Source organism: Periophthalmus magnuspinnatus, chromosome 16 (assembly GCF_009829125.3).
Source record: "Periophthalmus magnuspinnatus isolate fPerMag1 chromosome 16, fPerMag1.2.pri, whole genome shotgun sequence".
Lineage (NCBI taxonomy): Eukaryota > Metazoa > Chordata > Actinopteri > Gobiiformes > Gobiidae > Periophthalmus > Periophthalmus magnuspinnatus.
In genome coordinates this window covers 4,453,345-4,479,580 of record NC_047141.1, presented here as the reverse complement: position 1 = coordinate 4,479,580, position 26,236 = coordinate 4,453,345, and the positions used below count along the sequence as shown (strand labels likewise).

Here is a 26,236-nt window from a genome sequence, read left to right as displayed (position 1 = left end):
TGGTTGAACGTGTATTACATATTGTGAACCCTCTGTGCTCTGTCCTGTTTGTCTCAGGTGTTGGTCCTGGGTCAGACTGGTCCTCTCACACGGGCCTCACATACACATACAGCTCCACCGTCTCCAGCAGTGTGCACGGCCCCGGCAGTGTGCACGGCCCCGGCAGTGTGCAACGGCTCCGGCTCTGGTAGGACGCACTGGCCCTGGACTGGTCCACATCCACGTGGTCTCCAAGTGTCCATGTATCTGTCCTTTGAGAATACCAGATTTTGTGCTTTATTTGATGTTTTGACAGTTACTTTTACTTGAGCAGTTGTTTTCTCAAATACTTTTTTACTCTTACCAGTAGTTTGTACTTCTACTTGAGTAATATTATTTTGAAGTAATGTTACTTGAGTAAATTTTTTGAATACTCTACTCCTCTGCCCACGTGTGACTAGATGAAAACTTATAGCATGTCATTTGCCCTTAGTGCAGTGGTTCTTAACCTTGTTGGAGGTACTGAACCACTTTCATATGCACATTCACCGAACCCTTCTTTATTGAAAAATAAAATATTATTTTTTTCAAACTCAAGACATATGTTTGTTTTACTGGTGCACAAAATGAACCGTGCATTAACATCACTGTGTTCAAAGAATAAAACCAGCACAATGCATGAACTCACAACAAATTACATACATACATTTTTACAAAGACTTGACCTTTTATAATACTACCACACTGACAGGATTTTAATTTTTAACCTTATGTATTCCAATAATCAACTTATTGTATTTCTGCTATTTATTATTTTTAACATTTTAACACACACCCATCACCTAATTTCCATCAGACTAGAATAATAATTTAATAATTTAATATTTACTGCAAATCACTGTGACTTCTGCTGTTGCCTTTGAGAGACCAGTTCAGAAATGGCTTCACCTTGGCCACTCTCATGTGGCCAAGGTGGCTGTGGAAGAAGTAGCAGCATGTTTTTCTACACCTGATTTATTATGTGTCTCTACAACAAACCAAGAAATATTTCAATTAAAGCAAATATCAGAGACTGAAGTTATAAATATTATTAGTGCTATGAAAAACTCCAAAGCCAAGGATCACCTGGGTTTTGATGCTGGATTCTTGAAATCACACAAAATGGCTCTAGCAAGTCCAATCGCACATCTAATTAATTTATCTGTGAAACATTCCATTGTACCACAGACCTGGAAGATGGCTATTGTAACACCGATTTTTAAAGCTGGTGATAAAAATAATATAAATAACTATAGGCCAATCAGTATATTGCCAGTGTTTTCCAAAGTACTTGAAAAATGGGTTGCAAAGCAGTTAATTGAACATCTCAACAGTGGCTCAACTCCTTTGCATCCCATGCAATTCGGCTTTCGTCAACATCATTCTACGGAGTCTGCAATAATAACGTTTCAAGAAAAAGTCAAAAGTAAATTGGATAAAAATAATTACGTAGGAGCAGTATTTTTAGACCTGAGAAAAGCATTGGATGTTGTGAATCATACTGTACTTCTGTCAAAGTTGTACTATTTTAATTTTTCTGACTCTGCCATAAAATGGATGGCTTCATACTTGTCTAATAGGAAACAGTTTACTGTGGTCAATGGAGTGAAATCGTCTTTTGTAGACTGTCCACTAGGGGTCCCCCAGGGATCGATTCTGGGGCCCATTTTATTTTCTCTTTTCATAAATGATTTGCCAGATGTTTGTGAGGATGTGGACATACAGTTATATGCTGATGATGCAGTGATCTATACAAGTGCAAAATCGCCAGAAGAAGCAGCTCAAACTCTCTCATCAGCACTAAGACATATTCAGAGTTGGCTTACCAGATCCTGCCTTCTCCTAAATACGCAGAAAACAGTCTGCATGATCTTTTCCAAAAAAGTTATGAACATCAGTCGTTCTAATGTTTTTTTTTTTGGAGATCATGAACTTAAACTAGTAACAGAATTTAAATATCTGGGTGTGCTGTTGGATTCCACACTGTCCTTTAAAAAACATGTTAAAATTATATCTCAAAGACTTAATTTTAACATCTCTAATTTTAATCAAATAAGAAGAGCTCTGACTGATGAAGCTGCTATGATGTTTCTGCTGTATGATCTTTTCCCATGTAAGCTATTGCATAACAAGCTGGTCTCTTACAGGTGTGACAATCCTAAAACCAATAGAAGCTTTATATAAAAAAGCTTTGAAAATTCTAGACAAAAAACCTTTCACCTACCATCATTGTAATATCCTTTCAAAGTATAACTTGTTGAATTTTGAAAACTTTATTAAATTTAAAAATGCCTGTCTAATATACAAGTGCTTACATGGGCTGGCACCACCGCCTCTAAAAGAACACATTAAATACAAAACTGCATCACGAACAACCAGAGCCACAAGCAGGGGTGACTGTGAGGTTCCTGTGAGAAGAACTACTTTTGGTCAAAATGTTCTGTCATTTAAAGGTTGTGTACAGTGGAACAGTCTTCCCACTTTTGTAAGGGAGGCACCCACTTTTACTACATTTAAAAAGTATTTAAAGGAGTGGCTTAGATCAACACAAACATGTGAACACAATTCATAATTACTCAGTTTTAGCTTTACATAAAATACTCGACTTATAGGACTTGTACAATACACCTTGCACTTTAGGTTATGTGCAATACACTTTGCACTTTAGAACTTGTGCAAGACACTTAGCACTTTAGAACTTGTGCAATACACTTAGCACTTTAGAACTCGTGCAATACACTTAGCACTTTAGAACTCGTGCAGTACACTTAGCACTTTAGAACTCATGCAATACACTTAGCACTTTAGGACTTGTGCAATACACACAGCACTTTAAAAGTTGTAGTAACCCTCCTGAGTTTATGTTTTTGACTTGGCTTCTGTCCTTTTTCTGTATTTGACTGTATTTTGTGTATGTGGTATTTTATGTTAACTGTGACCATAAACCTGTCCAGGGACAACAGATGGAAACAGCCTGTGGCTAAAATCTGGCATATTTACATATGTATCTTATGTTCATTAATATTCACTGTCCCTTTTCGAAATAAATAAATAAATGTCATTTTCACAGCAAAGTCTGTTCCTTTTCTTTGTTTTTATGTCGTTTTATGTTTTTATGCCGCTCGAACGGCTCATTTAAGTCGGGCAGGTACTTCAATAGGCACATCAAAGGGTGCATTTGTTGAACTGAGATATAGCCAGCGTCTGGAGACGTTCGCAGTCCGCTAATCATATGAGTCGGGTGCGTGTCTTGACCTGCACCGAATCCTTGAGACAGACTCACCGAACCCCTAGGGTTCAGTCGAACCCAGGTTAAGAACCACTGCCTTAGAGATAGGGTGAGGAGCTCAGTCACACGGGAGGTGCTCAGAGTAGAGCTGCTGCTCTTCCACATTGAGAGGAGCAGCTGAGGTGGCTCAGGCATCTGTTCAGGATGCCTCCTGGACGCCTCCCTAGGGAGGTGTTCCGGGCATGTCCCACTGGGAGGAGGCCCCGATTAAGACCCAGGACATGCTGGAGAGACAGTGTCTCTGGGCTGGCCTGGGAACACCTTGGGGTCCAACTGGAGGAACTAGAGGAAGTGTCTGGGGTGACGGAAGTCTGGGAGTCCCTGCTTAGAATGATGTCCCCGTGACTCGGCCTCGGATAAGAGAAAGAAAATGGATGGATAAAAGGTAACATGTATGTCTTGTGTTAGCAGTTAATGCACCATAGAAATACGTCCTCTTTAAGAGAGGAGCAAAGTTTTATGAACTTATTTGAGTTTGTGCCATGTGAGAGGGAGAGAGAGAGAAGGGAAAAAGGGGGAGAAAGAGACAGAGACAGAGAGAAAATAATGGATATAAACTGTATATATTTCAAACTAGAAATGTAGTTGTTGGTCAGCCATGGATCCACAAACATAACAATATAACCGAAGTTTATTTGTGCAAACAGAACATGTTGCTTTAATTTAAAGTGGGTAGCCTCAGTAATTAAACAGGTAAACATAAATGTTCATTTTTATTCTTAACAGTACATTCTATCACAAAATAAAATCTTCATTTTAAACAACTGGCTGTTGTTGTAACACATAAACACAGCAAAAAACCTTGTGTCAGACTCTGTTCAAACTATATCTCTCCTGTGTGATTTCTCATGTGACGTTTCAAATCGCTGCTCTGGGCAAATCGTTTATTACAGACAGAACAGCTGTAAGGATTGTCTCCTGCGTGTTTTCTCATGTGTTTTGTGAGATCAATCTTTTGAATAAATGTGGTCTCACAGACAGAACAGCTGTAAGGTTTCTCTGTTGTGTGTGTTTTCATGTGGCCTATGAGATAACGCTTTCGAGTAAATTTGTTCTCACAGATAGAACAGCTGAAACGTTTCTCTCCTGTGTGTGTTCTCATGTGGGATATGAAACTGGTCTTGTAAGAAAATGCTTTCTCACAGAGAGAACAGCTGTAAGGCTGGTCTCCTGTGTGTGTTCTCATGTGGGATATTAAACTTTTATTGTGTAAAAATGCTTTCTCACAGTGAGAACAGCTGTAAGGCTTGTCTCCTCTGTGAATTCTAAAGTGTATTTTTAAATCGGCAATTAGGCCAAATCTCTTTTTACAAACTAAGCACTGGTGTTTCTTCCCTGCGGTTCCTTCCGCTGTTCCTGAGATGTCCCCATTGTCCACAGTGGCTCTGGTCTCTGGTGCAGACTTGGGTTTGGGGGATAGACTTGAGTTTGGTGCAGTGGTGCTTTTGTCTCTGCTCTGGACTTGGTTGTAGTGGTCTCCATCTGCCTCTGTCTCCATCTGTGCAGCTGACGAGCCGATTGGAGCACTCCAGTCTTCATCATTGTCAGTGTCAGAAGAGTGCTCCGTGTCTCCCTCAGTCTCAGGGAGACATGGCGCATCTGCCTCTGTCTCCATCTGTGCAGCTGAATACTCGATTGGAGCACCCCAGTCTTCATCATTGTCAGTGTCAGAAGAGTGCTCCGTGTCTCCCTCAGTCTCGGGGTGGACATGTGTCTCTGAGCTGATGTCCTCTCCCTGTGAGTCCTCTCTGCGGACATCTGTCTTTGAGCTGATGTCCTCTCCCTGTGTGTCCTCTCTGTGGACATGTGTCTCTGAGCTGATGTCCTCTCCCTGTGTGTCCTCTCCGTGGACATGTATCTCTGAGTTGATGTCCTCTTTGTGATCAGTTTTTTTTTGTTGAAGCAGTGAGGACTCTTCTGTCTTCACACAGCCATCATTGGCCTCAGGGACAGACCTGAAGAAAAGAAAACAAAATCTACATGAATCAAAAATACAAAGTTTGGAACAATTGTCCTCTGAGGAGAAGTCAGTGTCTGTGTCTGCATAAAGTATTCTTATGTATAAAACCTGTTTAATTCAATTATCACTTTATACTTCGGGCTATTCTTAAATGTCCCTGAATTCAGATGTATTTCTAATCTGATCATATTTTACAATAAATTATGTTGAAAGTGATGGGACTCACACTTGCAGCTCCTCTTCCTCCTGTTTGACGTGCTGTTCTTCTGGCTCCTCTTTAATCTGTGGAGTCTCTGGGATTTCCTGTTCCAGAGTGAGACCAGGACTCAGAGAGGACATGTGGACACCTGCAGGAGACAATGAGCAAACAAAGATGGTAATTACTTACACAAACATATGTATTATTTGTCCATAAAGTTGTACATTTAGTCCAAATCCAAACTTTTTGAGATCAGGATTATGTTGTCACACAGAATGTTCAGTTCCTCTAATGTTAAACCGATGGAGATTTGAAGATGCTAAACACAAACCTTCCTGTTCATATAAAAGACTGTTTACTGACTGTTAAGTATTGTTCATCAAAGTAGCCAAGATGATGCCAAGATGGCGCCACGTACGGTCGCCCTGGTGATTTGGTGTGCTGTGCGTTTTTTGTTTTTGTGTGTTTGTCCTGTGTTCGCGTGCTCTTACACCCGTGAAGAGCTCTTATCCTCTCGTCATAACAACAGTTTCTTCCCTTCTGCAGTTTGTCTCATGAACACTTTATAATATTTGCACAAAACTGGACACTTTGTAACACCGGTCACTTTAATAAGTCATGTTTGCACTGTTGTTCTGATGCTGCTGTTGTATATATTTTCTACCTTTAAGTATTTTATTGATTTTTAAGCATATCTTTTTTTTAACTCCGTGCATGCCCTCATTTGTATTTGTATTTATTCAATGTGTTTTATGTTTTATGTTGCACTATCAGTAAAAAAAAAGTTCCTAGTTTGTGAACTGTGTTCACAAATGATGGCAATAAAAGGATTCTGATTCTGAAAAAGAGACATTTATTTTGTAGAGACAGGATGTGACGTCATGACGCTTGTACTTTATGACCGCTGTTGGCCGTACAAGAGTTGAATTAAAACAAATATGCCAAGCATTTTTTCCCATGTATAAAGAGACACTTCTGCCAAAAACACCTTAACACTGACAGACTATAATGTGATGGATGTATTTAGCAGCAGCTTATCGGCCTGTTGCACGGCTCTTTTACACTTGTATTGTTGTTGCTAATGCGTGTCTATGGACGTGCGCCACATTTGGACAGTAACACGTGGCTCGGACACATCAGACTCACCGGCTCTGATCAGCACGACTCTCGGGCTCAGAGTCGAGTCCAGGAGCCGTTGGTTCCTCTCGTTCTCCTGTTTGGAGCGACACAGTTCCTCCTCATACTCGGCTATGATTCTTTCAAACAGCACATATATGTCTTCAGCAGCCGCAGTCAGCCGCTCCTCCACCAAAGCTCTCAGCCTTTGGACTTCAGACATGTTACAAACCGTCTGGTTTTGTCACTTTTTCTGTTTTCTGTCTCTTTTCCTTCCTCGCTGGTTGTGGTAAAAAAGCTCGCTCCTTCGGGCGCTCCTCGCTGTGGCCGTGTGGCGTGTTGCTGCCGCACACTGGTCGCCCGTGGTACTGCAGTAGAGGGAAGTGAAGCTCACATCTGCAACTGGACATTATTATTGACATAGACTCAAGCAGGGGTCACCAACCTTGTTTAATCTGAGAGAGAGAAGTCTGTGGTTTAGTTTAGTCTTCAGCCCTGGTTTAGTCCTGGTATAGTGCAGAGACAGAGATACAACAGTTACATTTGTTATGATCTAGTAGGTGCACCCAAAAGCAGAAAAGAGGCAGGTCAGTGTAAAAGCCCCTTTAAGGTACTATCTATAGAAGGCAGGACTTATAAGGACTTAACAAATTTTACATACTGTCCGTACAAGGTCATAAAGGGATGTATGGTTAGCTGTTTGCAGAGAGGTAGAATACGTCACTAAGAGATGCCTGCAGTCACCAAAAAGATGGATTACTAGACTCTTGTCAACCTGAAGAGGAATACTAGTATCATGTAACCGAAGCAACTGGTTCTAGTGGAGACATCCTAAAATAACTTTGTGTCACATTCTTACAGAGAAACAAGTTCACCTCAATGCTTAAGACACAAAATAATCAACACAAGGTTTAAAAGTAAAAATCATGCTTTCAATCCTCTCTTTTTTCTTTTATTTTAATCTTTTACTTTTTCTTTTATTTTATTCTTTTACCTTTTTAATTTAATTTTATTCTTTTACTTTTTTATTTTATTTTCATATTATTATTCAGCTTTATTCAATTATGAATATGCTAGATTAATAAGTACGAGAAGGAAAAAACCCACCAGGGCACTAACTTATACCATTCAATATTCCTGAACCTTTCAGATGGGAAAACCTATCTCATGACCCAGGTCACTTATTAGCTTTCTATACCCCCATAAAGGAAATAAAAGTATAACACAAATTGAAAAGTTTAGTAAACTGTATCTACTACTATCATAGATACTATATAAGAGAGTAGACTATGTTTTTTCAGCTTGTCTTCTTCTCCAACAACATCCGTTCCAAGTTCATCGGCTGATTTATCCGATTGTCCTCGATAGTCGTCCCAATTCCTTTTTGAATTTAGTTATTTGCCATATCGATTGCCATCTCTGATCATCATCTCGTTCGCCACCTCGATCTGCGTCCTCAACCAGTGTGGAAGGATACGTATCAGCACACAGAAGAAGGGGTACTCGATACTGCGGATGAAACACTGCAAGTAGAGGCAGCATCAGTAGCGACAGGATCAGAGGCATAAATAGTCATAGTCTGAGGATTATGTATCAGCGTAAAGGAGGAAAAAACTGACTTAAGTATAGGTGATCTAATAAGGGGCAAACAACAACAAGTAGTCCTGCCACCAAAAATATTATAAGAAGGGGAGAGAGAATCCCGATGAACCATCCAAAAATTGAATTATTCATAAGGAAATCAGCTACCTTATCCATCCCTGGAAAAGAGAAGATACCACTAGTTGCTCTTGCATCCCAATGAGTTTGGACAATTTCCTGATTGAGGGATTGCAAGTTCATTATAGCCATTGTCAAATTTGCGTTACCTTCCTCTGCAGATGGTAAATAAGTACAACAGCTATTACCACCCACAACTGAACAAACTCCCCCCAACTCAGCAGTAAGATAATCTAAAGCTACTCGATTGTGTTGTATAAATTGTTTCAAGGTTATCAATTCAGCATTCACGGCTTGGAAACCGCGGATTGTCTCATCAAATAATTTAACTAAATCATGCCTAGTAAGAGCTATGAGATAATGATTGTTATACTGAAGACTAGTACTAGCAAACCAAGATTTAAAAAAAACATTTGTATGCTAGTAAAAGGTTTAAATTCGTCAGGCAAAGCATGAAATCTAGAAGCAAGAGATTTAGGGTTTGAATTGAATAAGTGTACGTATCCGCCCAGTACCCTATGTTTTTGGATGCGTGAATTGGAAGTAGATATAAAATTGGAAGGTTGAACAACATAAGTAAGATCATTCATAGTACAAATACAGCAAAGACTAGTCCAATTAAGAGGAAGGGAAACCCAAATATTTTTACCACAACACCAATAGAAATTAGGGGTTTGAATTGTACCAACTTTAGGAAGGATAGAAAAATTTCCTTTAAGAGTGTTTATTTGTGTACATTGTTGGCGTTTCAAGGTACCCACGTTTTCTGTAAATGGATCTAGTTTTGATATGTTAGAATTAATACAGAAATCAAAAATAGCAGAGTTATTAATTGTAGCAGAAACTTGTAAAGGGTTATTCATTACCTCAAGAGGAACATGAAGAACATGCTTTCTATAAAAGCTGGAACAGGTGCGTGTAGATGGATAATGGTCAGGGATGTGTAGCGTAGTAATATGTATCTTATTAACAGCAGACTTTTGCTGATCAATAATTGTAATATTAGAATATATTGCATATCTTAAACTCGGGTTATCATGCGGATTAATCCTATCAGTACTTGTCATCATTTAGAAGTGTGATTAATAAATTGTTAGGTCTAACTAGAAGACTATCTTGTTTTTGTAGTAAAGGGTGTGTTTGCATTACACATTGAAAAATTAAAATGCATAGGGTTTGCACACCAAGGGTCCCTAGGTGGGTCCTCCTGTAAGAGGAAGTGCTACATATGGGAAGGTAATTTCAGCAGATTGAGGCAATAAGGAACAAGCGTAAGAGGAAGCTGTGGTTATCCTTCGTACTCTCGATTCTAGATTAGTATACCATGAATTGGAATAAAAAGGATGGTTAGTACTTTGTTCAAGATCCAGGTCGTTTGATCTATATATTGTTTTGTCACTGTCCTCAACAAAATCGTCAGACGTCACTTCATTGTTAAATTTAGGCCATGCAGCTTTAGTAGGTGGTACCGTGGCTCTTATAGGGTTACCTGAACGAATACTGGGTTTTGAGTTCCCTGCCAACCCACGGGTAGAAAACTGTACATGTAGGAGTCACAATTCCATATAATATGATTTATTGAAGGAAATGGGAGATTATTATTTATATAATCAGTAAAGGGAGCTAATAAACAAGCAGTTGAAGTTCCTAAGTCAAAACGTACAGGAGTCCAGGGTATGGACCTTAAGCAAACTACTGGAGATTGAGCTTCTTTGGATTGCATAAATTTGGGCTGAAAATTATCATAACTCTCTAGATCTAGCTGTGCATATAATCCAGGTGTAAATGTTTTCCATAAATTATTACAATGGTCTACAGAGGCTAGTTCTTTGAAATGAGTTAGAACCATTGCCAATGACATTATTTCCTCTCCTATAGTTGATTGGTATTGTACTCTAACAGAAACCTTGTTTAGTTTAATTTCTAAGAAAGTAACATTGTTTACATAGAAAGGCTGAGTAGCATTGACAAAAAGGGGGTAATATGAGCATTGAAAATCAAGATGGTTCACCGGGATGTGAGATAGGTCTCTCCTCCTTCGGCCAACAGTGTTAGGTTTGGGCTGTGCACTTGTGGTGGCCTGTAACAAAAAGAAAAACCTTTCAGTCATCTGTTCAGTTAAATCTTCTAAGCTTATCCTGTTATATTTCCCATTTCTAGATTTGAACTCATTCCCTTTCCTAGCAACTCCAGGGAAGTCTCTGGGTAAAGTAGTCAAGTCTTGTGTAGTCTCTCTTTTTCCAAGCATATAGTACTTATAAAATAAGGGTCAGTGTTGTATATAAACAGACCTAAAACCCCTCCTATTATAAGTAACATGCCAATGGCATGCTTAGTGAAAAAATAGACATTCGTAAGATAGAATTCATGGTGGTAAAGCGGATGTCATTATCGTTGGCGCCGCTTTGACTCGACTGGCATGGACCCATGAGGGCGTCCCCTTAACCTTTACGGCGGTCCTTGTAACCAGTAACACCTCAACGGGTTCCCCGTATCATGGTTTTGTTTCAGTTGGCTTCAAACTCCAGATCAACACCAAACCACCGGGTTGAAACGGATGAGTAGGCTTTTCAGACAGCACTGGACCAGCATCAGAGACCTGTTGGAGATACTGAGCAATAAATGTGAATAAATTGTGCACATATTGTTGTTGCAATTCTTGCAAATTTGTGAGGTCTGGTGCTGGGTTGGTCTCCTTGGCTGCCAACGGAAATGGATGACCCATTAAAATTTCATGAGGAGATAAGCCAGTTGCTTTACAGGGCATTGCTCTGATAGACAATAGTGTCAGAGGTAACGCGTCTAACCATGTCATTTGTCGAGACATGTGAATTTTCATTATTTAGTTTTTATTGTTCTGTTAAGTCTTTCTACCATCCTACTTGAAGGTGGATGCCATGGCACATGAAATTGCCATTTGATGTCCAATGCGGTAGCCAATAATTTTGTTAATCTTGACGTGAAAGGAGTCCCATTGTCAGAATCAATGAACATAGGTATACCAAACCGAGCTATAATATGCTCCATTAGACATTTAACAACAGTTTGTGTGTTTGTTTGTTTTTTTCGAGTAGGAAATGCCTCAGGCCATCTAGAGAATCTATCCACTATGACCAATAAATAGGAATAGCCTCTACACCTTGGCATATGTGTGAAGTCCACATGTAATTGTTGAAAAGGTCCTTCTGGCATTGGAAGGTGCTTATGCCTAGCTGGATTTACTGCTGGGTTACAACGGGCGCATACCATACATTGTTGAATATAGAGCCTTACATGTTTTTCTAACCCTACAGTAAAAAATAATTTGTCAATATAGGCTGTAATTGCTTGATAATTTGCATGTGTAAGACTGTGTACAAATGCAATTACTAGATAAAAGGCAATTGTAGGAAGTGCTATTCGAAAATCTGGGCTTTTCCACATGCCATTTGTGTCCTTAAAACACCCTTTCTTTTCCCAAATTTTTCTTTCTGCTTCTGTAGCCTTACCCTGAATTAACAATAATTCTGCAATTGAAAAAGGGGGATTAACTGAAATTGTATCAGATGTTGAAGTTTGTAAATAGGATCTTTGCAACCATGGTGGAAATGAGCCACTAAGAGCAGCCTTTTTGGCACAATTATCAGCAAAGTTATTGTATTCAGTTTCAGGATTTTCCTTTTTTCCATGATCTGTACATTTGACTATTGCAATCTCAGAAGGGAGCATCATAGCAGCTAAGAAATCTTTTACAAGTTGTGCATGTTGTATTTCTTTTTCTGCAGCTGTTATGACACCCCTGTTTTCCCAGATTTTTCCAAAATCATGCGCCACAGAAAATGCATATTTAGAATCTGTGTAGATGGTTACGTTTATTCTCAGCTATGGTACAAGCTCGTGTCAAAGCCACTAATTCCGCAGCCTGAGCAGATTTGACAGGTAAGCCATAGGCTTCAATACAGATTTTTTGGTTGTCAATAACGGCATATCCTGCTAATACAGTTTGATCATCAGGTCTCATTGCTGATTCATCACAGAAAAGTATCAAATCACTATGGACTAATGGTGTTTGCTGTAAATCCATTCTAATGCTTGTTTCTCCTGATATTAGTTTCAAACAATCATGTGATTCTTCCTCTGGTTCATAGTCTGAGCCGTGCAATAGAACCTGTAAATGTACAGCTGGGTTAGTATGTGAGGCCAGCACTGCTACTTAAAGTCCCTTCAAGGTACTATTTATAGAAGGCAGGACTTATAAGGACTTAACTAATTTTACATACTGTCCGTACAAGGTCATAAAGGGATGTATGGTTAGCTGTTTGCAGAGAGATAGAATACGTCACTAAGAGATGCCTGCTGTCACTAAAAAGATGGATTACTAGACTCTTGTCAACCTGAAGAGGAATACTAGTATCATGTAACCAAAGCAACTGGTTCTAGTGGAGACATCCTAAAATAAGTTTGTGTCACATTCTTACAGAGAAACAAGTTCACCTCAGTGCTTAAGACACAAAATAATCAACACAAGGTTTAAAAGTAAAAATCATGCTTTCAGTCAGTAACAAGGATTATTTTAGAGGCAGGATGGTGACAGAGGCTGTGAGCTGACAGCTGGCGTGTTGGTAAGTGGCGTGACCAAACACTCAAAGTGGCCCAGTGGAGACTTCATGACCTTATTTTATCTGAATCAGGCAATACATGTTGAGAAGATCCAGTTTGGTAAAGATCTGTGCTCCCTGTAGAGACTCAAAAGGAGATTAAAGACAGTGAGCACTTACATTTTTACAGTAATAATACATAAGACAAAGTGTTTCTTATCAACAAAGAAGAATCCTGCACCCAGAGGAGAGGAAGAAGGCCAAATTATACCTGCTGCCAGAGAGTCCTTGTTATACACCTCCATAGTTTGTCTCTCAGGTCAGGTCAGGTTAGATCGTATAGGTGACCAGCAGGAAAAAGAGGCTGGAAGAAGTTCAATAGGACAGTCATGGGGCCGGTGAGGTGGAAGAGAAAGTGACCTGTCCTTGCTAAAAAATCTCAGCCAGATCATCGTAGTCAGCTGGAACCAAGTCTTGGGAGTAGTCTCCAAAACACCTTTTGTAGGATAACAGACTGGAGACAAGATGAGTGACAGAAAAAAAACTCCAACTTATGATTTTCCCACTGGACCAATCAATTATGCACTTGTGAATTCTGACAGGTGCTGGACTGGACAGGTGCAGAGAAAATTACCACAACAGATGCTCTCACCCGAGCTCAGTCTCCTCTGGCCTTTGTGCTTAAACAAAAGAGATTAGAGCATCCAAAGAACTTTATTCATCATGCAATTAATTTTATCGCATGGTCTCAAGACATCATTCCAACCAGATTCAGCAGATACAGTCCTGAAGTCTACTGAATATTGTGCCACACTGTGTTGTCCTTGACGAAGATTCAACAGTCTTTTGCAGCACTGACAGCAATATCAGGGTGGACAAAAACATTTTGAACTCTCCCACGAACAAGTGATCGATTAGCAGAAGTCAAAGGAATGGCAAGTTTATTCACCAGGTCTTCAATCAATTTTCCAACATGAGTTTGCTGTTGTCCCAGTGCTCCTTGTGCTTCCATCAAATTTTGAAGACTTTGGTGCGTTGAAAAGAGAGCCATGGCTGGAGGGCATGTTCACCAGAGTCTGAAGCTGCTGAGTAGCCACGCCCACAGCAGCAACACACAAGAGGGAGAGAGAGCACAGAGGAAACTTGTCACTATAACAACATTACATCCACTCTTACAAACACATATGAGAACAAGATTTTCCTCACAACATGATGCATGTACTTTTCCATCATAATGCCATACTGTGAAATATTCTAGACAAAGTAATACTAACTCAGTGGACACAAGCAGGTGACGGACTCTTTACCAGAAATGTTACATAGTACTTCTTTAAGTGTCAGCAATGTTGTCATTTGTCTTCTGTCTGTCCACAGTGAGCGTGTGTGGTGTGGAGGTTCATCCACATGAACCTCCACTGTGACAACAGCTTCTTCATCGGGGACGAGGTAAGACCTTTCAGATCAATAGAGATACAATACTAGAGAGATGCAGTACTACAGACAGAGTGATGCAATACTACAGACAGAGTGATGCAATACTAGAGACAGAGTGATGCAGTACTACAAACAGAGAGATGCAGTACTACAGACAGAGAGATGCAGTACTACAGACAGAGAGATGCAGTACTACAGACAGAGTGATGCAGTACTAGAGACAGAGTGATGCAGTACTACAAACAGAGAGATGCAGCACTACAGTTTGTTTAAGCACGCTTTTTGTCCTTCCTATTTTCTTGCCACCTCAGTGTACAGCACAACTTCATGTAGCATCTACTTTATCAAAGCTAGTGGTCGAAACCTGAATAATATATATATATATATATATATATATATATATATATATATATATATATATATATATATATATATATATATATATATATATATATATATATATATATATATGTCCAAGGCCTGCTCCTGTGCAGCCAGGATGAGCCTCTGTGCTGTCCTTCAGTCCAGCTTTGCAAACCATTGGTAGGATTTCTTGATATCAGCCACTTCAGTTATGTTCCGGTGGTACATCCCTGCAGGGGCTTGTCCTTCCATGATGGTTCCTCCAGCACCTCTTCCTCTGTTCTCCACTGTCTGAGACATTAGCTGAGCATGTCATCTGTTGGGGCCTTGTCCTTGATGTACTTATGGATCTTGGATGTTTCATCTCGGACTGTGGCTCTGACACTCACTAGTCCTCGGCCTCCTTCCTTACGGCTTGCGTACAGTCTCAGGGTGCTGGATTTGGTACGGAACCCTTCATGCATGGTCAGGAGTTTTCGGGTCTTAACATCTGTGGTCTGTATCTCCTCCTTTGGCTAATGATTCCTGCTGGGTATCTGATTACTGGCAGGACATAGCTGTTTATTGCCTGGATCTTGTTCTTGCCATTGAGCTGATTCCTTAGGACTTGCCTTACTCATCTGAGGTATTTGGCCAGGTCTGCTTTCACTGTTTCCTCTTCAAGGTTGCCATTTGCTTTTGGGATACCAAGGTACTTGTAACTGTCCTCAATGTCTGCTATATTCCTTCTGGCAGGGAGAGCCCTTCTGTGTGGACTACCTTCCCTCTCTTTGTCACCATCTGGCTAAATTTCTCAAGCCCGAATGACATTCCACTGTTTGTGCTGTAGATCCTGGTGGTGTGGATCAGTGAGTCGATGTCTTGCTCATTCTTAGCATACAGCTTGATGTCGTCCATGTAGAGGAGGTGAGTGATGGTGGCCCCATTCCTGAGTTGGTATCCATAGCCAGTGTTGTTGATGATTTGGCCGAGGGGGTTCAGTCCTATGCAGAACAGCAGTGGGACAGTGTGTCTCCTTGGTATATGCCACATTTGATGGTCATTTGTGCAAGTGGCTTGTCATTGGCCTCAAGGGTGGTTTTCCACAACCTCATCGAGTTTGCAATGAAGGCTCTTAAAGTCCTGTTGATGTTGTACAGCTCCAGGCATTTAGTGATCCATGTGTGTGGCATTGAGCCGTAGGATTTCTTGTAATCAATCCAGGCAGTGCACAGGTTGGTCTCACGGGTTCTGCAGTCTAGGGCGACTGTTCGGTCTACCAGGAGCTAGTGTGTGGCTCCCCTGGTGTGTTTGCCTTTGCCCTTCTGTGCTGTGCTCATGTATTGATCCATGTGTCCACTTATCTTAGATGATGCCTGACATGAGCTTCCATGTTGTGGAGAGACAGCTTATTGGCCGATAGTTGTATGAGACTGTAATCATTGAAGGATCCTTCCAGATTGTACAACTTTCGGTTAGCCATTTAGGGTGAGTCACATCCATTAGCAGCTGGTTCATTTGTGCTGCCAGATGCTCATGGAGAGCAGTGAGCTTCTTTAGCCAGTAGGCGTGGATCATATCAGGGCCTTGTGCGGTCCAGTTTTTCATACCTGAGACTCTTTCCTTGACTGGATTCTGTTCAGGAAGGTTGCTGTGGTCTTCTGTCAGAGCCACCAGCCACTGTGCATCGCTGTTATGTGATGCCTCCTTCTCCCATATGTCTTTCCAGTACTGTTCAGTTTCCAGCCTTGTCTGCTCTGGTGTTATTTCCCTGCCATTGAGCGCACACTTTCGCCAGTTGTGTTGTGAACAGCCGGTTTATTCCTCTGGCTTCATTGTTTTGTGTGTACCTCTTTAGGTGGCTGGCCAAGGCTTAGAGCCTTTGGCAGTTTCCAGTGCTTTGGCTGTGGGCATCTGGCTGTATCTCTTGGGCACTTGTTTTTTCATTGCACCTCTCTGGGCCTCTGACACTTGGCTCACTTCTCTCCATACTGCCTTGATTTTAGCCTCTAACCAACGTTTCCATGGTGGGAATTGTTTCTCATGGCTCCCATGGTTGCTCTTAAAGCCAAGCATCTCTAGAATCACCGCTGCTAAAATGTATGTTAGCTCATTGGTCTCTGTGATGGTTGAGGTAGGGATCACTCTCAGTGCTGCATTCACATATTCTAGGAGACTTTCAGATGGTACTTCACTTAGTCTTTGCAACTGGTGTCATTCGGGCCTTGATCTTATCTTTCAGGTCAGTTGCTGTCTCGCTCAGCGTAATACTTACTGGGGCTTTGTACCCAATCTCCAGTTGGGGAGTTGATGTTAACTCCTGTGGAGGAAATTTAAGTATATTCATGTTGTGTCTTTAAAAGCATTTGATCTATGTCTGTCTGCCAGACCCAGACTAGACATTAACATGTGTGAAGCTGTCTCCATCCCACAACTCGCTGTTGTTCTACCTGTCTAAGTGTAAAAGTTCATTATCATATGGGTGTGAAACAAAAGTCACTCTGCTTTAAAATGTATGTAGCATTGTCATTCTGGTATAAAATAGTCAGAGCTCAGATGCTCAGGGGTTGGTTGTTGGTTGGTTGTTGAGACTTGGCCTTAGACTGAGGGGGGAAGGGGGGGAGGCTAGGAGGCTGCTAGTCTGTGGCCAGGGCAGGCCTGGGCCCTGTCCTGTCTGTATCTGCCGTAACAAACAATAAATGTTTTTTCCTGTATTTCAAAACTCACCGAGCTTTGTAAATGGAGTACTTTTCATCTACAACTGTAATATTTCCACAACACTCCTCTCTGACCTGGCATCCTGGCTCCCCCTTGCCGTAGCATATTTTGTGTTGTACCTCGGTATATATATATACACTCATCTGAAGGATTATTAGGAACACCATACTAATACGGTGTTTGACCCCCCTTTCACCTTCAGAACTGCCTTAATTCTATGTGGCATTGATTCAACAAGGCGCTGAAAGGATTCTTTAGAAATGTTGGCCCATATTGATAGGAGCATCTTGCTGTTGATGGAGATTTGTGGGATGCACATCCAGGGCACGAAGCTCCCGTTCCACCACATCCCAAAGATGCTCTATCGGGTTGAGATCTGGTGACTGTGGGGGCCATTGTAGTACAGTGAACTCATTGTCATGTTCAAGAAACCAATTTGAAATGATTCAAGCTTTATGACATGGTGCATTATCCTGCTGGAAGTAGCCATCAGAGGATGGGTACATGGTGGTGATGAAGGGATGGACATGGTCAGAAACAATGTTCAGGTAGCCCGTGGAATTTAAAAGTTGCCCAATTGGCACTGAGGGACCTAAAGTGTGCCAAGAAAACATCCCACACACCATTACACCACCACCACCAGCCTGCACAGTGCTAACAAGGCATGATGGATCCATGTTCTCATTCTGTTTACGCCAAATTCTGACTCTACCATTTGAATGTCTCAACAGACATCGAGACTCATCAGACCAGGCAACATTTTTCCAGTCTTCAACTGTCCAATTTTGGTGAGCTCGTGCAAATTGTAGCCTCTTTTTCCTATTTGTAGTGGAGATGAGTGGTACCCGGTGGGGTCTCCTGCTGATGTAGCCCATCCGGCTCAAGGTTGTGCGTGTTGTGGTTTCACAAATGCTTTGCTGCATTCCTCAGTTGTAACGAGTGGTTATTTCAGTCAATGTTGCTCTTCTATCAGCTTGAATCACTCGGCCCATTCTCCTCTGCCCTCTAGCATCAACAAGGCCTTTTCGCCCACAGGACTGCCGCATACTGGATGTTTTTGCCTTTTCACACCATTCTTTGTAAACCCTAGAAATGGTTGTGCGTGAAAATCCCAGTAACTGAACAGATTGTGAAATACTCAGACCGGCCCGTCTGGCACCAACAACCATGCCACGCTCAAAATTGCTTAAATCCCCTTTCTTTCCCATTCTGTCATTCAGTTTGGAGTTCAGGAGATTGTCTTGACCAGGACCACACCCCTAAATGCATTGAAGAAACTGCCATGTGATTGGTTGATTAGATAATTGCATTAAGGAGAAATTGAACAGGTGTTCTTAATACTACCACACTGACAGGATTTAAATTTTTAACCTTATGTATTCCAATAATCAACTTATTGTATTTCTGCTATTTATTATTTTTAACATTTTAACACACACCCATCACCTAATTTCCATCAGACTAGAATAATAATTTAATAATTTTATATTTACTGCAAATCACTGTGACTTCTGCTGTTGCCTTTGAGAGACCAGTTCAGAAATGCATGTCATTTTCACAGCAAAGTCTGTTCCTTTTCTTCGTTTTTATGTCGTTTTATGTTTTTATGGTGTTCAAACGGCTCATTTAAGTCGGACAGGTATTTCAATAGACACATCAAAGGGTGCATTTGTTGAATTGAGATATAGCCAGCGTCTGGAGACGTTCGCAGTCCGCTAATCATATGAGTCGGGTGCGTGTCTTGACCTCCACCGAATCCTTGAGATTGACTCACCGAACCCCTAGGGTTCAATCGAACCCAGGTTAAGAACCACTGCCTTAGAGATAGGGTGAGGAGCTCAGTCACACGGGAGGTGCTCAGAGTAGAGCTGCTGCTCTTCCACATTGAGAGGAGCAGCTGAGGTGGCTCAGGCATCTGTTCAGGATGCCTCCTGGACGCCTCCCTAGGGAGGTGTTCCGGGCATGTCCCACTGGGAGGAGGCCCCGATTAAGACCCAGGACATGCTGGAGAGACAGTGTCTCTGGGCTGGTCTGGGAACACCTTGGGGTCCAACCGGAGGAGCTAGAGGAAGTGTCTGGGGTGACGGAAGTCTGTGAGTCCCTGCTTAGAATGATGTCCCCGTGACTCGGCCCCAGATAAGAGAAAGAAAATGGATGGATAAAAGGTAACATGTATGTCTTGTGTTAGCAGTTAATGCACCATAGAAATACATCCTCTTTAAGAGAGGAGCAAAGTTTTATGAACTTATTTGAGTGTGTGCCATGTGAGAGGGAGAGAGAGAGAAGGGGAAAAGGGGGAGAAAGAGACAGAGACAGAGAGAAAATAATGGATATAAACTATATACATTTCAAACTAGAAATGTAGCTGTTGGTCAGCCATGAATCCACAAACATAACAATATAACCTAAGTTTATTTGTGCAAACAGAACATGTTGCTTTAATTTAAAGTGGGTAGTCTCAGTAATTAAACAGGTATTTAGCATAAATGTTCATTTTTATTCTTAACAGTACATTCTATCACAAAATAAAATCTTCATTTTAAACAACTGGCTGTTGTTGTAACACATAAACACAGCAAAAAAACCTTGTGTCAGACTCTGTTCAAACTATATCTCTCCTGTGTGACTTCTCATGTGACGTTTCAAATCGCTGCTCTGGGCAAATCGTTTATTACAGACAGAACAGCTGTAAGGATTGTCTCCTGCGTGTTTTCTCATGTGTTTTGTGAGATCAATCTTTTGAATAAATGTGGTCTCACAGACAGAACAGCTGTAAGGTTTCTCTGTTGCGTGTGTTTTCATGTGGCCTATGAGATAACGCTTTCGAGTAAATTTGTTCTCACAGACAGAACAGCTGAAACATTTCTCTCCTGTGTGTGTTCCCATGTGGTATTTAAGACTACTCTTGGAAGAAAATGCTTTCTCACAGAGAGAACACCTGTAAGGCTTGTCTCCTGTGTGAATTCTAAAGTGTTTTTTTAAATCGGTACTTAGGCCAAATATCTTTTTACAAACTAAACACTGGTGTTTCTTCCCTGCGGTTCCTTCCGCTGTTCCTGAGATGTCCCCATTGTCCACAGTGGCTCTGGTCTCTGGTGCAGACTTGGGGTTGGGGGATAGACTTGAGTTTGGTACAGTGGTGCTTTTGGCTCTGCTCTGGACTTGGTTGTAGTGGTCTCCATCTGCCTCTGTCTCCATCTGTGCAGCTGACGAGCCGATTGGAGCACTCCAGTCTTCATCATTGTCAGTGTCAGAAGAGTGCTCCGTGTCTCCCTCAGTCTCAGGGAGACATGGCGCATCTGCCTCTGTCTCCATCTGTGCAGCTGAAGAGCAGATTGGAGCACTCCTGTCTTCATCATTGTCAGTGTCAGAAGAGTGCTCCGTGTCTCCCTCAGTCTCAAGGTGGACATGTGTCTCTGAGCTGATGTCCTCTCCCTGTGTGTCCTCTCCGTGGACATGTATCTCTGAGTTGATGTCCTCTCTGTGATCAGTTTCTTTTTGTTGAAGCAGTGAGGACTCTTCTGTCTTCACACAGCCATCATTGGCCCCAGGGACAGACCTGAAGAAAAGAAAAGAAAATCTACATGAATCAAAAATACAAAGTTTGGAACAATTGTCCTCTGAGGAGAAGTCGGTGTCTGTGCCTGCATAAAGTATTCTTATGTATAAAACCTGCCAACCCTGTACATGGGATTACATTATTATCACTTTATACTTCTGGCTGGTATTCTTATGTATAAAACCTGTTTAATTCAATTATCACTTTATACTTCTGGCTATTCTTAAATGTCCCTGAATTCAGATGTATTTCTAATCTCATCATATTTTATAATAAATTGTGTTGAAAGTGATGGGACTCACACTTGCAGCTCCTCTTCCTCCTGTTTGACATGCTGTTCTTCTGGCTCCTCTTTAATCTGTGGAGTCTCTGGGATTTCCTGTTTCAGAGTGAGACCAGGACTCAGAGAGGACATGTGGACACCTGCAGACAAACATGTATTATTTGTCCATGAAGTTGTACATTTAGTCCAAATCCATCTTTTTGAGATCAGAATTATGTCGTCACACAGAATGTTCAGTTTCCCAAATGTTAAACCAATGGAGATTTGAAGATGCTAAATACAAACCTTCGTGTTCATATAAAAGACTGTTTACTGACTGTTAAGTATTGTTCATCAAAGTAGCCAAGATGATGCGCCACGTACGGTCGCCCTGGTGATTTGGTGCGCTGTGTGTTTTTTGTTTTTGTGTGTTTGTCCTGTGTTCGCGTGCTCTTACACCTGTGAGATTAATATATATGATATATTATCCTTTGACCTGTATGTTTTTGTGGGTGCCAGTGTGGCAGGGATATGTCATGATGTACTCGGAACATACATGGATGTGGAAGTGTTATGCTATGCATTTTGTACTAACACATGCAAGTTTCCCAAGAAAGATCAGATAAGAATATATGTTTTGCACACTGTGTCTTCATTCAACCCAGATAACATGTACATGTCTGTATATTCTAAGATAATCATTAAGAGAATGTGAATGTGACGTGTGCTACTGGTATATAGAGCCCACTCTGGAGATGTAAAATGGGGAGATAGTGTCGAATCAGTTTGAATGATGCCTGTGCCAGAATAAAGAACCTAGTTTATGGATCTACTTGAGCCTACTGGATTTTTGTTTGCGGTGTGCCTCCGGGAAAAGCTGACCCACCCATGAAGAGCTCTTATCCTCTCGTCATAACAACAGTTTCTTCCCCTCTGCAGTTTGTCTCATGAAAACTTTATAATATTTGCACAAATCTGGACACTTTGTAACACCGGCCACTTTAATAAGTCATGTTTGCACTGTTGTTCTGATGCTGCTGTTGTATATATTTTCTACCTTTAAGTATTTGATTTGATTTTTAAGCATATCTTTTTTTTTACTTCGTGCATGCCCTTATTTGTATTTGTATTTATTCAATGTGTTTTATGTTTTATGTTGCACTTTATCACCAAAAGAAGTTCCTAGTTTGTGAACTGTGTTCACAAATGATGGCAATAAAAGGATTCTGAAAAAGAGACATTTATTTTGTAGAGACAGGATGTGACGTCATGGCGCTTGTACTTTATGGCCGCTGTTGGCCGTACAAGAGTTGCATTAAAACAAATATGCCAAGCATTTTTTCCCAGGTATAAAGAGACACTTCTGCCAAAAACACCTTAACACTGACAGACTATAATGTGATGGATGTATTTAGCAGCAGCTTATCGGCCTGTTGCACGGCTCTTTTACACTTGTATTGTTGTTGCTAATGCGTGTCTATGGACGTGCGCCACATTTGGACAGTAACACGTGGCTCGGACACATCAGACTCACCGGCTCTGGTCAGCACGACTCTCGGGCTCAAAGTCGAGTCCAGGAGCCGTTGGTTCCTCTCGTTCTCCTGTTTGGAGCGACACAGTTCCTCCTCATACTCGGCTATGATTCTTTCAAACAGCACATATATGTCTTCAGCAGCCGCAGTCAGCCGCTCCTCCACCAAAGCTCTCAGCCTTTGGACTTTAGACATTTTACAAACCGTCTGGTTTTGTCACTTTTTCTGTTTTCTGTCTCTTTTCCTTCCCCGCTGGTTGTGGTAAAAAAGCTCGCTCCTTCGGGCGCTCCTCGCTGTGGCCGTGTGGCGTGTTGCTGCCGCACACTGGTCGCCCGTGGTACTGCAGTAGAGGGAAGTGAAGCTCACATCTGCAACTGGACATTATTATTGACATAGACTCAAGCAGGGGTCACCAACCTTGTTTAATCTGAGAGCTACTTCATGGGCACTGAGTCAGACGAAGGGCTATCAGTTTGATACGCTCTTCTGAAATAACAAATTTACTCAGTTTGCCTTTAGTTGTACATTATTAATAATGATAAATGATAATCATTTATGTGAAGAAACTGATCACGTTAATTATTTCTCACAATAATTATCAACAATGACAGCAAGGAAGGAAACAGATATCAATATTCAGCACTTTAACTTTATTAATCTTAGTAATTGTTAAATTTCCAGATGACACTCACATCACTACATCTCATAGGAAAAGTGTCCCATTTTCACTATCCATTGACAAACGTTTTTAACAAAACATAAATAATATACACTGCATCATGTTTCAAAAAGTTATCAATTATGTAATGTTAAAGAAAACTCAACTTACATATTTTTAAATAAATCTCGGCTGCTTTGTGTGACTTGGTGTCGTGAAAAAAGCCTGTTGTTTCCCCAAAGCTGCCTTTAGTTCAAGGCTTGTTCTGTTGTAGTGTGCGTCCCCGTGGGTAGTCATGTGGAGCTTTAGTGACACGTAGTGCAGTGCCGGTCTTCTCCTATTGTTACTGCACAATCTAAGAATGCCAGTTTGTTCAATAGGAGAGGACCGGCGACTCCAGGTAAAAGTTACAGGAAGCCCACACACACTGATCAATACCTGCTGTTTGATTCACACCATCAACTGCATCACAAACTCGGAGTGATCCGGACACTACACCACAGAGCTCAAGTGGTTCCTACAAACACAGAGGGAAAAGTGAAGGAGGAGCAACATGTGGAGAAAGCCCTCTCTGCTTGTGAAGATCCAAAATGGGCCTTCAATAGATCTATCTAAGAGAGATTTTAAAAAAAAGAGGGATAAAAAGAGAGAGATAAAAAACAGGACAACAGGGAATCTGAACCCAGAAGTAAAGGTGTTACCATTCCTTACACTGCGGGTGTGTCTGAAAAACTTCAGAGAATCTTCAGACAGTATGAGATTCCTGTCTTTTTCAAACCCACAAAAACTTTAAGGCAAAAATTGGTTCACCGTAAGGACAAAACCCCAAGCCATAAACAATGTAATGTGTCTACTCCATTCAGTGTAGTGAAGAGTGCAGTGAGCGTTACACTGGAGAAACTAAACAGCTACTTCATAAGAGAATGTACCAACACCGGCGGGAGAGCTGATCTGGACCCCAGTCCAAGCGAAGTTAAATCTGTCTACCTGTGTTTTAATGAACCTTGAGTCTTTGAATATTCTGTCTGTCTGATCACAGAGTCAGGGAAGACCTTCACTTTGTGGCTTACTCCTCTGCTGTCTACAATCAGACCAGTGTTATAGCACATATGTTATAGTTTTTGGACTAATATAAACTTGTCATTTGTTAAAATAAATGACTAATCATGACTGGATGATACACACACTCAGTATAAAAATGCTGAAGGATTTTTTTTCAGCTTCAGTTCTTTATGCTACACACTCAGATGTGTGAATACATTCTCTTAAGTGTGTCCCTTCTTCATGTAACAGAACAGAAACTGACAAAACAGGTGCAGAGGCACAGGGATCGTTCTGTAGATCTTTATTGTCAATTGTAGCAATACATTCGGATTACAGGCAGCGTGCAGCAAAATTTAAAGCAGAGTCAAGTGAGTAGTGTTCTACGCGGTGTTTAAAGCAGAGTCTAACAGGGTCAGATTGACACAATGTTTTATGACCCTCACACATTCCTGAGATGAGAGGGGCTACAGATAAGAAATGTGACCATAACCAAAATGACCAGAACATAGCTGTTATTTTCCCTTAAGCAATGTTAAGCAATTTGTGTATTGTCCACACTTCAGATATATTAACTGCAGGTAATGCTGCACTAATCCATATTCCATCTTGTCACGTTGTTATTTTAAGAAGACGACAAGAACAGATGAGAACAGATCATTATTATTAGGGACTGAGCATGAATGTGTGAGGGGGGGAAGTCATGAATGTGCTTTGGTCAAAAATGTGCAGATCAACCCAAGAACAAAAGCAAAATACTTTGTGAAGATGCTGCTGAAGCTGATAAGAGTTTTGTCATTATCCACAGTGAAACGAGGACTGTACCGACATGGACTGAAAGGCTCTGCAGGAAGAAGACTACTCTAAAAGAAAAAAAGACAGTTTCAGTTTAGTAAATGCAGTTTCAGTTTCAGTTTAGTAAATGCACACAGGAAGAACAAGTTTCATTTTTGGAGACATGTCCTGTGGTCTGACAAAACTAAAATTGTTTAAACATAATGAGTATTGTTACATTTGGAGAAAAAAGGAGGAATCTTACAAGTCTGAGAACACCATCCTAACTGTGAAATTGTCGCAACGGTGCGGATAGGACCAAAGGATGCAGACCAGAGCAGTTTTAACAGTGTTTATTTACAGCGGTGAAAATGCAGTCTTTAAACAGGTCACAAGAGCAGGTACAGGAACCGGGGAGCGGGAGACGGGTCAGGCGGGTGCGGTGCAGGTAGAGGCGGGCAGGACAGGACCAGGACGGGGATAGAAGCAGGTGCGGTACCAGGGCAGGCGGATCAGACGAAGACCAGAGCGGGGAGCGGGTGACAAACCAGAGACCAGGACCGGACAGGAGACGAGACGAGCAGGAGACGAGACGAGCAGGAGACGAGACGAGCAGGAGACGAGACGAGCAGGAGACAAGACGAGCTGGAAGCGATACCGGGACTGGAACGTGGCGGCAGGAGCTGGGCGAGTAGAGGCAGGAATCTGGAGGGTGCATAAATCCAAATGAGCATTTGCCGGAAAGTACCATATAACAAAGCTTAGCAAGAAACATTCACGTTTTACACGCGGACGGTCTGGCACCGAGTGTAGACTGCCAAGCCTTCTTGTACTCAGCAGCAGGTGGTGGTGATTAGGCTGATGCACCCCAGGTGTGCACGGGAGGAGTCAGGCACTCCACCCAGCTCCAGACACACAGGTAGGGGAGGGGGAGAGAGCACGGGAGGACAGGGAAACTGACATCATGACAGTACCCCCCCCCTAAGGTCCACCTCCTGGTGGACCCCCAGGCTTGTCAGGATGAGCGCGGTGGAAGTC

General features: G+C 41.5%; 1 protein-coding gene across 1 annotated transcript; it reads right to left on the bottom strand.

Annotated features, from left to right (window-relative positions):
- Window positions 1–85: 85 nt before the first annotated feature.
- Window positions 86–22,964, bottom strand: LOC117383517 (protein starmaker-like). The gene is made up of 5 exons (XM_055227739.1): window positions 22,728–22,964; window positions 21,234–21,354; window positions 20,775–20,931; window positions 4,630–5,186; window positions 86–251 (listed from the first exon to the last, which is right to left on the bottom strand). Exons 1-5 carry the CDS (start codon window positions 22,918–22,920, stop codon window positions 86–88), a joined length of 1,194 nt encoding a protein of 397 aa, XP_055083714.1. The 5' UTR covers window positions 22,921–22,964.
- Between the last annotated feature and the right edge of the window lie 3,272 nt (window positions 22,965–26,236).